At 31.9% G+C, this 15,026-nt stretch overlaps 1 protein-coding gene across 1 annotated transcript in view; it reads right to left on the bottom strand.

Annotated features, from left to right (window-relative positions):
* Window positions 1-15,026, bottom strand: part of LNPK (lunapark, ER junction formation factor) — a 71,495-nt gene that overhangs the window by 5,851 nt on the left and 50,618 nt on the right. The window contains exons 9-12 of the mRNA XM_077751207.1: window positions 12,352-12,564; window positions 4,281-4,383; window positions 2,945-3,015; window positions 1,616-1,786 (exon numbers count right to left, since the gene is read on the bottom strand). Coding sequence (XP_077607333.1) covers window positions 1,616-1,786; window positions 2,945-3,015; window positions 4,281-4,383; window positions 12,352-12,564 — 558 coding nt within the window. The remainder of the gene's footprint in view (window positions 1-1,615; window positions 1,787-2,944; window positions 3,016-4,280; window positions 4,384-12,351; window positions 12,565-15,026) is intronic.

A 15,026-nucleotide genomic window follows, 5' to 3' on the forward strand; every position in this document is an offset into this window, starting at 1 on the left:
GCTAACCATCCATCTCAACCCTAGCAGAAGATATAAAGCATGGGACTCGTTATCAAAATTTTTATTTTGTTGGCTGTTTTTTCTCTTCTTTTCTTTCTTGCCTTTCTTTCTTTCTTTCTTTTTTTCTTTCTTTCCTTTTTTGTCCCAACTACTGGCTTTCAAATATTCACTTTAGCTTTCATAAGCAAGGTTACTTATTTGTGGAAAGGCCTTCAATTTTTCCTCTAGGCATCTTCAGTATGAAATTCTTTAGTTTTTGGTTCCAAGAGGCTGCAATAGCAGCCTGCAATAGCAAGGCAGGTGATTTGCATGCAATCATCAGCTTCAGAGCATGACTTAAGCGAAAGAAACAATGTGGTGGTATGTTTGGAGTTGATGCTGTAGACTTGGAGAACATGGATTCAGTGTTGGAAGTATACACATTTCTTGTCATGGCTATCTGTGTTCAAATTCATTTTGATATATGTTAGTAAGCCAAAAGCCAAGCCCAAATCAACACACATATTTTAGGTTCACTCTTCAAAGTTAAAAAAAAGAAAAAAGATATTCAAAATTTTATATTAAACTTCTGAAATCCAAAAATTCATTGCTTCATACATTGTTCTCAGTTGAAGCAATTTTTTTACTACTCAGTGTTCATATGGAGAAGAAATCAAATATATATAAATGCAATTAAAAGGATGAATAGAAATTAAAAGGATGAATACTGACTGCTAAATGCACTATGTGAATAAGCTTCTAATATGGATTTTTTTTCTACATCAGGCATAGCACCAAAATATCATGGCCTGTGCCATAATGTTAGCATCTCCATGATTTGGAGCTGCTTAAATAACAGCTCCCCACCTAATATTAACAACAAGAAATAGTTCGCAATTAGTAGTCAGATCTTCCACCTTATCTTTTCGATTTGTTTATGAAATTTCCTCAAGAAGTCCTAAAACAGAATTACAAGACAAAACTTAAAAACCAATGAATTCTGATAAAATCTATCTTTGTTAAAAAAAAAAAAAGGTTGTTTTCATAAAGGCATACATCAGCAATGTTAAATCTTGTGCACCTCAATAAATTGTTTCTTTTTTTTTTCAATAAATTGTTTCAAAGAAACACTACTCCCATCAACATATTTAATCCAAAGAATGTAAGGATGACTTTCCAATTCCAAAGTTTCTTGCTTCTTGTAACCTTACCAATTCCAATGGTAGGTACAAATCTATTTTATCAATGTTAATTACAAATTTTATCAGAATTTTACCCTTATAAGTAGTTGCATAATTCTTATAGCATGCTTCACTTGAATAAATTGAAAAAATGATTCAATGAAAATATCACTAGTCAAATCTCCCAACAGTTACTAGAAGATGTCACTCCATAAACAATGTATGTTTAGCAACCTAGCTGTTGCTAGCTGCTACTGAACACAGGATAGCCTATATTTTAAAACTGAAACACATCATACCAATCACACAGGAGGGTTGAGTATCAGAGCAATAGCTGATATACGCATGCTGCAAAATCTGATAAATTACTCCATTCTTATCTAAAAGCATTATGCTTTTACTGTTTAGCAGCAAACATTACTAACAGATAAAACTTTTTAATTAAATATTCATACCTTCACCGGTCTGGTTCTCTGATGAAATCACACTTCCTGAGGGCAAGGAACCAACTGAACTTGAGCTCTCCACTGCCTGCCTCTTCTCAAAACTAAATTCTGGAAGTCTTGGAGCCTGAGGTCTAGTTTTTCTTGCAGGATTCAAGAAAAAACAGTAGGCACATCGAAAAGCTGCAGAGAATTAAAAATAAATAAATAAACAAAACCACAAGCCAAAAAAATTCAAGGACTAATCAGATCATTCTCCAGACTATTTTTGCAAATAATCAAAGAACCCTTCAAAAGTTATTTATCCCTTGTGAAATTACATCTGGTTTTAATAATAATGGCATGTGCTCTAACAAAAGCTAATTTTAAAGCACACTTTCTAATTATTATTAGAATATTAATTTTTAAACAGAAAAGTCAGTCAGAGAAAGACGGATATCATATGTTTTCACTATTATGTGGAATTTGAGAAACTTAACAGAAGACCATGGGGAAGGAAAGGAGAAAAAAATAGTTTCAACCAGAGAGGGAGGCAAATCATAAGAGACTCTTAAATATAGAGAACAAAATGAGGGTTGATGGGGTGAGGGTTGAATGGGGGAGGGAGGAATGCGTAATGGGCATTGAGGAGGGCACTTGTTGGGATGAGCATTGGGTACTGTATGTAAGTGATGAATCGTGGGAATCTATTCCAGAAGCCAAGAGCACACTATATACACTGTATGTTAGTCAGCTAACTTGACAATAAATTCTATTCTAAATATAATAAATAATAAATGAATAAATAAAACAGAAAAGATGGAAAGTTACATAGCAGATTATCTAACAGCAAAACAATATTAATAATGATCTAAATGTATTACAGAAATTACATTTCTAGTCACTAGAAACATTAGGGATTTTAAAATCCAGACCCTTGCTCATTTGCCCAAGAAACTATAGTGCGTCATATTTAAGAAACATAATTAATTTAGTAATATTTTTTAATAGTGATTGCACATGAGAATCCTCTGAGGAGCTTTAAAAAAAAAAGCCTGAACCCACCCCAGATCAATTAAAACAGACTCTTGGCTGGTGGGTCCTAGGCATGGTATTTTTAAAAGCTCTTCAGATGATTCTGATGCACAATGAAGCTTGCAAAGACCTAGAAGTTATATACTGTATGAGGGAAAAACCTACACTGTTGTTCCTGCTTTGCTCTGTGTTCTAAAATAAGGACAATACTCCTGAACAATACAAACAGAGAGAGCACCAAAAACAAAGTGACATTACATGAGCCTTGGCATAGAATGAAATATTTAAGAGTAAAATATTTTAATCTAACTACCCAATAATTCTTACCAATGTATTCAAATTCTTCTTTCAAAGCCATGCCATTATGAGAAAAACACTGCTGACATATAAGGGCATACCTACATAAAAAGGAAAAATGAACAGATCAGTTACAAATGTGGACAAAGCCCATGAAAAGGCTACTTTAGCCATCACAGCTAACTAATATTTTAACATAGCTAAATATGTCCTGACAGATTAGATGTTACTTAGTAAACAATAAACAATAGCCTTTAACCTTAAGAGCCAAAATTTCAACCTTTCTAAAATATAATTTATACACAAAACTAAAAACAAACTAAGCAACAGTGAAATGAATATATCCTTACTAAGTTAACAAATATATTCGATAACAGAACACCTAAATTTCAGTATTTCCTAACATATATTTCTGAGAATAACAGACCCAAAATCTGTGGTCAGATTAGATTGGAAAAGAAAAAACCCCTTAGTGAGTCACAATGAATGTTATTAAAACTTCTGAGAGGTCTGTAGTCAAGAAATGAATTTGTTTAGTGCTGTCCAAAGGTTAACTTCCAAACCTCATGATTCCTGTGTCTATCCTAGTTATACGTCATCCTCATTTCTTACATACCCTCTCTGCTCTCTGTGTAACACTTGGCCCTACCAAACAACAACCTGTCTGTTTTGAATAATATACAATTTATTACATTAACATTAAATTCTAAATTTAAATTATAATAAATAATATTATTCTTTTATTGAAACAATAATATTAGCCAATAACCTTGTCAAATATTCTAGTCTACTATCATAAAGTATTTTTTAAAAGTCTATATTATGACAGTTGTTCTGCTCATATCATCCCTAGCTTCCTAGGATTATTGTGAAAATCAAATAAGATAATAACTGGAAAACCATTCTGACAACTGTGTCAGACATATCTAAATTGTCCTCATTGCTGTTAAAATCAGTACCATCACCAACTCCAGTATTGACATCTATAAAACTCCATTTCTTACAATAGAGTTTTCACTATTTGTGTGCTCTTCAAGTTGAGAAGTTTCAATGAAATGATTCAGTTTCTCTAAAAATAATCTTATAGTAGGGTTACAATATTTTTTGCTCTCTCTCTATATTTTTCTGTATTTTATCTAGATACTTTATCCAAACTCTTACTGGAAAACAAGTCAATATGTACTCTTTTGCATGGGTATAAAATATTCTATTATGTTCTAAAATCAGGAAACAGGAGCCACAAAACTGTGGAACATCTAGTATGTGTGTACACACACACACACACACACACACACATACACACACACACCCTTTTGACCAATAAACTTCTTCATTTTCATTTACCTACCACCCTAACAAACATTACCTGTTCTGTGGACCATCACCAACTAAATATTCAACAATTCTATCCAGAGCACCTCGTTCTCGGGGGAGAATGGGTCTTGCTAAAGGTGGACCCNNNTGATGACCTAGTAAATAAAAAAATAAAATTTATTTATATATTTATATATTATTCATATATTTATTCATATGTATAAAATACACTTAAATTTTAATTCACTTACCAAGTACTATCCATGGTTATCAGAACTTTTGAAAGATTTTAACAAAAATAATAGTAATTCTTATAAATCTTCACAGAGCATTCAGGTTTTTATTAAAAATATTATACTACAAAATGTGTTGAATTATGTTTTATATCAGAACCATCAACATAATCTATTAAGAAATGAAACTACATTGGTCTCTGTACAAACTAATTTTTAAAATGCCCAGACTCTTAAAATCTTATGTCGTAACAAATTAGGAGACTTCCATTTGGGGCAATAATAGAGTAAAACATGGGTCAGATTTACCTTCCACCTAAAATAACTACAATACTGTACAAAATATATTATGAAACAGTTGTAAGAACACTAAATATCAGGCAAGGTAGGATAAAGATTCCTGAGAGACCAAAAGTAAGTAAGATGAACTCTAAGATTAAAAATTATTACACATGCTGGGGCGCCTGGGTGGCTCAGTGGGTTAAGTGTCTGACTTCAGCTTGATCTCATGGTTTATGAGTTCGAGCCCCATGTCGAGCACTGTGCTGACAGCTCAGAGCCTGGAGCCTGCTCTGGATTCGGTGTCTCCCTCTCTATGCCCTTACCCCACTTGTGCTCTCTCTCTCTCTCTCTCTCTCAAAAAATAAGCATTAAAAAAATTATTAGGCATGCAAATAAGCAGGAAAATACAACTCATCATGAGAAAAATAACCAAAAATGACCTAGAAATGACAGAGTTTATAGAATTAGTACGAATTAATTAAAGTCTTGTATTTTGTATGTAAACATTTTTTTAAGTTTTGTGTTTTGTTGTTGTTTTTTAATGTGTATTTATTTTTGAGAGACACAGAGACAGAACATGAGCAGGGGAGGAGCAGAGAGCGAGGGAGACACAGAGTCCAAAGCAGGGTCCTGGCTTTGGGTTGTCAGCACAGACTCCAACACAGGGCTCTGTGAGATCATGACCTGAGTTGAAGTGGGACGCTTAACCAACTGAGCCACTCAGGTGCCCCAGTAGACAAACATATTAAGACACTTATTGTGACTGTATTCTCTCTGCTTGAGAATCTAGAGGAAAGTTCAATGTATTTAGTAAAGATAATGGAAAATATTTGGAATATCCAAAATGAACTTCTACAAATGAAAACTACCATGTCTCGTATGAAAAGTCTGCTGATAGGACGAATAGCACTTTGGACATTACAGGGAAAAGAAACAGTAAATTTGAAGATATAGCAGTGGAAACCATATAAAATGAAACACAAAGAATAGCCTACAAATTGTTTAAATAAATCCTCAACAAGCCATGAAGCAACCTCAAGCAGCCTAATGCGCATATAATTTGAGTTTATAAGAAAGGAAAAAGAAAATAATACTGCAAAAAATAATGCACAGAAATTTTCCAAATTTGATGAAAGCTATAAACCCACAAATCCAAGAATATTAACAAACCCTAAGCACAAGAAACATAATTTTGCACCAAGGGACAGATAATCAAATTGCTTAAGGCCAGTGATAAGGAGAAAATCTTAAACACTGTCAGAAAAAGGTACATTATATACAGAGAAACAGAGATAAGAATGACAGATTTCTCATCAGAAAATAAGCCAAAAGATAGTAAAACAATATTTTTAAAGAAAAACTATTAGAAGTCTGTATTAGCAAAAACATTTTTAAAAATGAAGGCAAAGTGAAAACTTTTTCAGACATACAAAACTGAAAGAATTCATCATTTGCAGAAGTGCACCATGAAGATGTTAGAAGGAGTCCTTTAGGCAGAAGGAAAATAACACCAGATAGAAAGTGGGATCTACAAAAGGAAAGAAGCATAACTGAAATGGTTACCAGATGAGTAGGTATATAAAAATTTTATTATTTAAATCCCTTTATAATTGATAGCTTAAAGGAAAATAACTATTTTTTATGGTTTACAACATATCTGGAAGTAAAATGTATGGCAATAATAGCACAAAGTCCAGAAGAGGAGAAATGTACACATACTATTGTTAGATTCTCAAACTACTTGTGAACTGGTATTATATCACTTGAAGGTGAACTATTAAGCTAAGATATGTACTGTAAACCCCAAAACACCCATTAAGATAACATAAAAAAGCAATACAGGTAGTGGGGCAATGAAAAAAGATAAAATAAAATAATAAAAGATACTCAATTCAAAAGAAGGCAGAGAAGTAAGAGAACAGAAGGGACAAACAGAATAAAAATTAATGGCACAACAGAAGACTGAAACTCAAACCCAAATATACCAATCATGTTGAATACATGTAGCCCAAATAACCACATTATGGGCCAAAGATATCAGAATAGATTAAAAAGCGAGACCTGATATATGTTGTTTCAAAAAAAAAAATTAAAATACAAACACACAAATCGGTTAAAAATAAATAACAGAAACAATATATATTAATTCCCTAACACTGATCAAAAGAAATCTGGAGTAGTTGTATTAATATCATTATCAGGGATTAAAAGGGTAATTTTATAATGATAAAGGAGTCAATTTATCAAAAGAACACAATAATCCTAAACATATATGTGCATCATAACAGAGCTTCAAAACACATGAAGCAGAAACAGAAGTACAAAAAGAAATAAATATACATTGGGTATGTATGTATACTATATATGTATACACAACTGTATACATAATATATATGCAATAGTATACATAATATACATATAATAGTATATCTGTGTGTATATATATATATATATATAAAACGGTATTTATTAATATACACAAAATAATACAGTTGGAGACTTCAACAGCTTTCTCTCAACAATTGACAGAATAAACACAGAAATCAGTAATGACATAAAAGACATGAACAACACTGCCTGCTACCAACTTGACCTAACTGACATTCATAGCTCCTCTACCCAACAGGAACAGAATATGTATTCAAGTGAATATAAAACATTTACCAAGACAGATAATATTCTGAGACATAAAACAAGTTTCAGTACATTTAAGATTTAAATAATACAAAGTATGTTTTCTGAACACAACAGAATTAAATCAGCAACAGAAATACATCAAGGAAATCTCCAAATATTTGGAAACTAAATAACATATAGATAACCCAGGGTTCAAAGAAAAATTAAAAATGGAATTTTTAATTGAATAAAAATGAAAAAACAACATATCAAATTTATGATATGCAGCTAAAGCAGTACTTAGAGGATTATTTATAACACTAAACATCTATCAAAGGCGGGTAAATCTAAAATTCATGAACTCAGCTTTCACCTTAAGAAACTAAAAGAGAAGAGCAAATGAAACCCAAGATAAACAGAATGAAGTAAAAGAGTAAATTGATAAAATAGAAAATATAAAAATATTTGAGAAAATCTGGTTCTTTTGAGAAGATCAAAACTGATAAACCTTAAGTCAGACTAATCAGAGGAAAAAAGGGAAGATAAAAAATACTACCATCAGGAATGAAAGAAATGGCATAAATCTAAATTATAAAGATATCAAAAGGATAATAAAAGTATAATGCATAGCTTTATGCCAATAAATTCAAAAGTTAAGTGAAATAGACAAATCCTTTGAAAGAATACGAAAATACCACAGCTTACTCAGCAAGAAATAGGTAATTATTCAGTATGCTAAAATTTTATTCAGAACTTTTATATCTATGTTCCTGAAGGATATTAGTCTGTAGATTTTTTCCAACTGAATTTTTAGTTTAAAAATAAAAACAAACAAAAAAAAGCCTTCCACAAAGAAAACACCAGAGTCAGATGCTTCAACCTGTAAATTCTACCATTTAAGAAATAATATAAACTCTCCACACACTTGTCTATAAAATTAAAGATGATAGAATACTTTCTCATACCTGTGACAGCAAAACCAGGCAAAGACATTACTAGGAAAAAAAAAATACTATTGATCAATATCCCTAAGAAAAATTAATGCAAACATTTTTAACAAACTTTTAGCAAATAAAACCCAGCAATATATATAAAAATAAAACACCATGACTAGGTCAGATACACCCTAGGAAAGCAAGACAGTCTAACATTTAAAAATCAATGTATTTCACTATATGAACAGACATATAAACAAAGAATAAACTAAAACCCCATTATTAGCATCTCAAGAGATGCAGAAAAATATGATAAAATCCATTGTCCATTATTGCTAACAATCTTCAGCTACCTTGAAATGGAAGGGTGCTTCCTCAACCTGATAAAAACTATCTATATAAAACAAAACAACAACAAAAAACCCTACAGCTAACATCATGCTAAATGGCAAAAAAGTAACTGCTTTCCTCCTAAGATCAGCAATCTGTTTTTACCACTTTTTTTTTTTAATATTTTAAGTAATCTTTATACCCAACGTGGGGCTTGAACTCACAATCACAAGATCAAAAGTCACACACTCCATCTGCACCAACCAGGTGGTAAAACACTTCTACTTAACATTGTACTAAAGGTTCTATCTAGCTAGTGTAATAAGGTAAGAGTAAGAAATAAAAGGAATCCACATTAGACAAGAAGTGGAATAACCGTTAGTCAGAGACAATGTTAGAGTCTATGTAGAAAATACTGTAGAATCTATTAAAAAACTAATAAAACTCGTACGTTTAACAAGATTACAAGATATAAGACCAAAAGACAAAATTCAATTGTATTTCTATATATTAGCAATGAACAACTGGAGATACCAAAACAAAGCCATTTACATTGGATCAAAAGTTGGAAATAATTACATATACATTTGACCAAAAAACCATACAAGGTCTATATACTAAATAGTACAAAACATTACTGAGAAAAACTGAAGATTTAAACAAATAGATATACTGTGTTCATGTAATAAACTAGGCAATATCAGAAGAGATAAATGGAGAGTAGAGAGTAAAGGAATAACCCAGTTTGGCGAGGGGGGAGGGAGGCTTTTTCATTACTTTTCTTTTTGAGAGAGAGCAAATGCAAGGGGACTAGAGAGGCAGGGAGAGAGAGAATCTTAAGCAGGCTCCACGCTCAGTGCAGAGCCTGATGTGGGGCTCAATCCCACAACGCTGGGATCATGACCTGAGCAGAAATCAAGATTCAGATGCTCAACTGACTGAGCCATCTAGGCGTCCCAATAACCTAGTTTTAATTAATGATTTACATCACATAAACACACTGACAACAAAAATGAAGAGTTATGAACTGTAACTCCACAATCTTTGAAAGCTCAAAGAGAATCATTTGTAGGAGATACTCAGAACTGAGAGACAACACAGAAAGCAGCACTAACAAGAAAGTGAGAGAATAAAATAAGTGATGTTTGCCTTTGTAAAGAAAGGCAGGATGAACACAACAATAGATGGGCAGCAATGAAGATTTACATGAAGACCTCCCAGAAGACTTTGCAACAAAATGAGACCTTGCTGGAATAAGCCTTGCAACACAAGGATACAAGGTTTTCTGACAAAAACTTTAAAGTATTCAAGAATGGCTTAAGACTAACAAGACTCTATTAACATTTTAAAGGATAATAAAAGAGATTTGCTTTGTAAATAATCACAAACCTACAGGCTGTTACCATCTAAAAAAGGGCAAATTGTAGCAATTTGTCAAAATTGTAGCAATTAACAAATGAAATTTAAGTTCCAGAATAAGTTCTTCATATATCAAACCAAGAACATTTTTCAGATTTTATCAGATATTAATTTACTTGTATTAATATTCAACCATTATCAAAAAGTAAACCTGAATGCAGACACTTAGATAATGCACACTCATTATCAAATTTTCAACTAGAATAAGTATGCCAAATTATATCTTGAAATCATTTAAGTCAAATTAACTTTTGCTAGAATATTTTACTTCTACATGTTTAAAATGAAAATGTCCATTAAGGAATTTGGATACATAAAATAACAGACTTCATAAAAAATATCTTAAATGCTATGCATACTGATAACTTTTAAAATAACACATCTTCATATTCATGCTATTATGGATAACAGTAATTAATACAAACATCAAAAGCAATCACTGTAGAAATACTGGTCATTTTTACACAGCTTGGCAAATTATCAAGTACCTGCTGGTTATTAATTTTCAAACATATGGGAGCCCTGTGGTAATACACATTAGATTGATTCTCTTCCACAAGTATGCCATAATGAAAAAATGAATTATTAATCTTCTCTATAAGAAATCATTTAACTCATTCATATTTTTGACAATGTACAACTTAAATAGTCTTCTACATGGAAAACAAAGAAATTTAGTAAAATATGATTTATTTACATGATCATGAAATTTAGACCATTGTTCCCTCTATAACCCTATTCTTGTATGTGCAATACCGTTTTTATTACTTTATATAGGTAGCTCGCGCTCTCTCTCTCAAAATAAGTAAATATACTTTTATTTCCTTAAAACTAATTAGATACACAAATGCATATAATTCATGCATTCTCAGGCCAAAAAAGTTCTTTCATAACTTTTCAATAACTAACAACCTTACAAATCATGGCTATCTCAAATCAATTAGATAACAACAGAAAGATAAATAATTTTCATTCAACTTAATTTTTCTCACTTTCACAAAATATACAGCTGCCTTAAGTGACATCATTATATGTCAAATTTAAAAGTATTTTTTCAGTAACTACTTTAAAAGTTATGATTTATATGCATTTCATTTGCAGCCAGCTTCTTAATTTGCTTATAAATTAACATTTTTCTAAAATCTTATGCTCCTTTTTTTTGAAGGTAAAGCAGGAAAAAACTCTGTCATAGTAACATTTAGATTACTTATTATGTAAGTGCCCTGAATACTTGATATCAACTACTGACTAGCCTCAAAATCATTATAAATTATAGGTTGGTAATTAGTCATGAAATAACAAAGTCATCTAAATTAGAATTCAATATCCTAAAATAAGATAAATAGGGGCCCTGGTTAGCTTAGTTGGTTAAACGTCCAACTCAGCTCAGGTCATGATCTCACGGTTCAGGGATCGAGCCCCATATCCAGCTCTGCACTGACAACATGGACCCTGCTTAAGATTCTCTCCCTCCCTCTCTCTGCCCCACGTGTGTATGTACTCTCTATCTCTCTCAAAATAAATAAATAAATTTTAATAAACATAAGATAAATAATTTACTATCATATTCAAGAAGTAGACATGGAAATTTATATAAAATAATGTGATTTGCTGAAGCAGTAGATTTCCATGTACACCACACTCCAAAAGAAATAATAATCAGGGTAACATAAACTATTACACTCCAAAAATGGGATCTTCCTACACTGAAAAAAGAAAATCCAAAGAAACGAAAATCCAAAGAAATGAAATAGTAAAGGCAGTGTGTTAATTTAATAGAACTTTATGCTAAAGTATCTGTCAGAAAATACTAAGGTTCTAAGGCTTAATAAAAGAAAATCTACCCGCCCATAATTAACAATAATAGTATTTGTATACCACAATGGAGAAAATGTCTTCCTGGAATATGTTGTCATGTTTAAAAATTATGTGAAGGGTTTAGCAAAAAGCATGAATATATTCCAAAAGTGCTCTCTTCTATCCCCATTTTATATAAATCTGGAGCCATTCTAAATCTGAATATAAAAAGATATGCTATACTGTTGACTACAGAATACTACAAAGTTTTATTGCCATTTAAACAAAGAAGCCATAACAGTTAAATGAGCTTAAGAAATAGGTTTCAGTATCACAAGGTGCCAGCTGTAAAGAGTTATGGCTAATTGAATATGGAACTCCTGCTTAATCAGATAACTGCTCTGCTATTTCCAAATGAAATGCCATTTCCATACTGCCTGAAAATGGCCCGTTTTATTGGTAACCAGAGAAAACAATATAAACTGTAAATAACATTAAGTGCTCTGTTTACCCATTCCAGGCACTGAAGTAGCAGGGGATCCAAGACGTCTTGGTAACACATTTGATGATAGGGCTGGAGCAACAGTTCTTTCCGGGGGTCCACCAGGGGCTGAACTATCCTTTGGTGGTCCAGGAGACACTGGAACTTGTGGAGAAGGGCCCTGGCTAGAGCTTGCTGGTGTTGGAGAAAGGTTTCTCTGAGCTGCAGTTCGCTGACGAATCTCTGAGAATAAGAATTAAAAAGTGTATTTTCAATTTACTATCTGTATTAGTCAATACCACAAATGACACATTTATTGAAGTTTTGTGGCACCAGAAAGCGTCTCTAGGGTCAAGACTTGTTGCAATAAGACATCTATAAAATGTACATTGAAAACTGACCATAACAAGAGTACTCCATTTCTGATCCTGTACTTCCAACTCCATATATTTACACAAAAAGCCTCAATCTACAGATATCACTTTTCAAAATAAATTCAAAGAAAATAAAACCATCTCCAATTATGTGTCATGTCTTTTTATAGTAATCCTTCCTAATTTATGATAAAGGAAAATAAGTTTTATTAGAATTAGTGAAAACTCTAATGAAAATGGCAGATTTTTTCAAGATAAGAAAACATAACTCTAAGAAATGAATGAATAAGTATATTCTAGAATCTTCAAATAATTTATGAGTTACTAAATCTAAATAGTCACAGAAATGCTGAAAAAGTAATCTTTACTATTAGATACCATTCCCACTCTCTTTATATTATTACTATCTTTTTGGTAATTTTATTTTTTGGCCAATACATTCAATAAAGGAAAACTTCCACTCTGCATAAACAGTATCATCACAAATAAATCTAAATAAATCTCATCTTTTAGTTGCAAAAATTACAAGATTTTCTGTTTTAGGGGTTGGTAAAGGTGCCAAATCCAGACTCCTGCTCCTTTTTATCGTTTTTTTAAAACATGACAACACTCTTTTGTTTACATATTGCCTATAACTGCTTTAGAAGAACTGAGCACTTGCAACAGAGATCATAGGACTGTCAGAGCCATTTACTATATTTACTATCTGGCCCTTTACAGAAAGTCTCATGATTCCCTACTCCATAACATAAAACTCACTTCTATCATTTCCCCTTCCCACCAATATCTTACTGAAATGTCGATGGTAAGATCTCAAGTAAAAAAGTGCTTATAGCTTTTTAATTCTACATATCACCTTAAATTATCACAAATTCTGAAACAATAGGCTAAAACTAAAGAAGTTAGATTTTAATTGGCATAACTGGTAAAAATGCATACTTCAGAAGAAAAATATTTTAAGTTTGGACTCTATTTGGCAGTTACAGATTTTCATTAAAAGTTCATTGCAACAAAAAGTATATCTCTAGCATCAGACTTCAGTTAACTACAATCTAGCCTACTAGCTAAGAACCTGGGCCCTATAATCAGAAAAGTCTGGTTAGAATCCTACAGCTTTTTAAGACCTCAGATTGGATAACTTCACTAAACCTCTTTTTTTATCTGTAAATTTAGCATAATAATATTAACTCATATAATTTTAATAAGGATTAAATAAGATAATGTCTGTATTGATAGCTCACATTTATTGAATAATGTTTCAGATGACAGTATTTTCACACAAAGTATTTTCAAATGACCAGTTAGACTGTTATTATTGTTATTATTGAGACCAACTAATTTTCCTCTGGCTCTTAATTCAGTCTCTATCCTAGCCCACTGAAATAATAAATTACAAGCAGATCATCATTATATAAATGGAACCGTCTTTGTATTTGGTAATTTTCCATGCAGTTCAGAAATTTTCAGATTTTACCTGGACTAACTGTATCCTAATATCTCCTGCAAAGTAGCTGGTTACTTAATTATCTTTTACTCCCAAGGAACACCTTAAAAGGTGGTTACACATTAGAAAAGCCATTAAATGCTGCCAAAACTACTGAGGGGCACCTGACTGGCTCAGTCAGTAGAGCATGCAACACTTGATCTCAAGGTCATGAGTTCAAGCTCCACGTTGGATGTAGAGTCTACTTAAAAAAAAAAAAAAATCCTGCAAAATGTACTCAGATCAGTGAAATTATATTAAGATTTGTTCATTTGAATTAATTTTTAAAAACAAGGTATCAGGTACTGCAAATCATTTTTTAGCCAATTTTCAGATAAACCATAACTCAAAAAGACATTTTTCTACCAGATAAATAAAAGTTTAATATGTATTAGACTATATTAAAAGTAGCTATTAAGACTTGAAACTTCTGAATGTGCATGTACCCTGGGGCAATTAACTAAAGTACCCTTTTAACATCAGTCATGTACTACTGAAAGATGAGGTCTGTAACTAACTAGTTAACAAAGGACACCATGTCCAGCATTCCATGAAAGAGACCCTTGGCTTAATAATTTCTAAATCTAAATTTAGGCAGAAAAGGGAGAAAAATGATATGAGAATCAGGAAAAGGAGAAAACACAGTGTCATTGTTTTCAAAGGAAAAGCAAATAACAAAGAGAATAGCAATAGGTGAAAGTACCTAGTAGTACAATATCCGATCTATATTTCGTAAGGTGTTGTGAAATATTCTGATAGTCTCAATTTAAAATATCTAAGATTTATCTACTTTTAGTCACCTGCCATTCACAAATGTTTTGTATTATAATTTCTCTAAAAAGTTTATG

Source organism: Crocuta crocuta, unplaced genomic scaffold (genome assembly GCF_008692635.1).
Source record: "Crocuta crocuta isolate KB4526 unplaced genomic scaffold, BGI_CrCroc_1.0 scaffold219, whole genome shotgun sequence".
Lineage (NCBI taxonomy): Eukaryota > Metazoa > Chordata > Mammalia > Carnivora > Hyaenidae > Crocuta > Crocuta crocuta.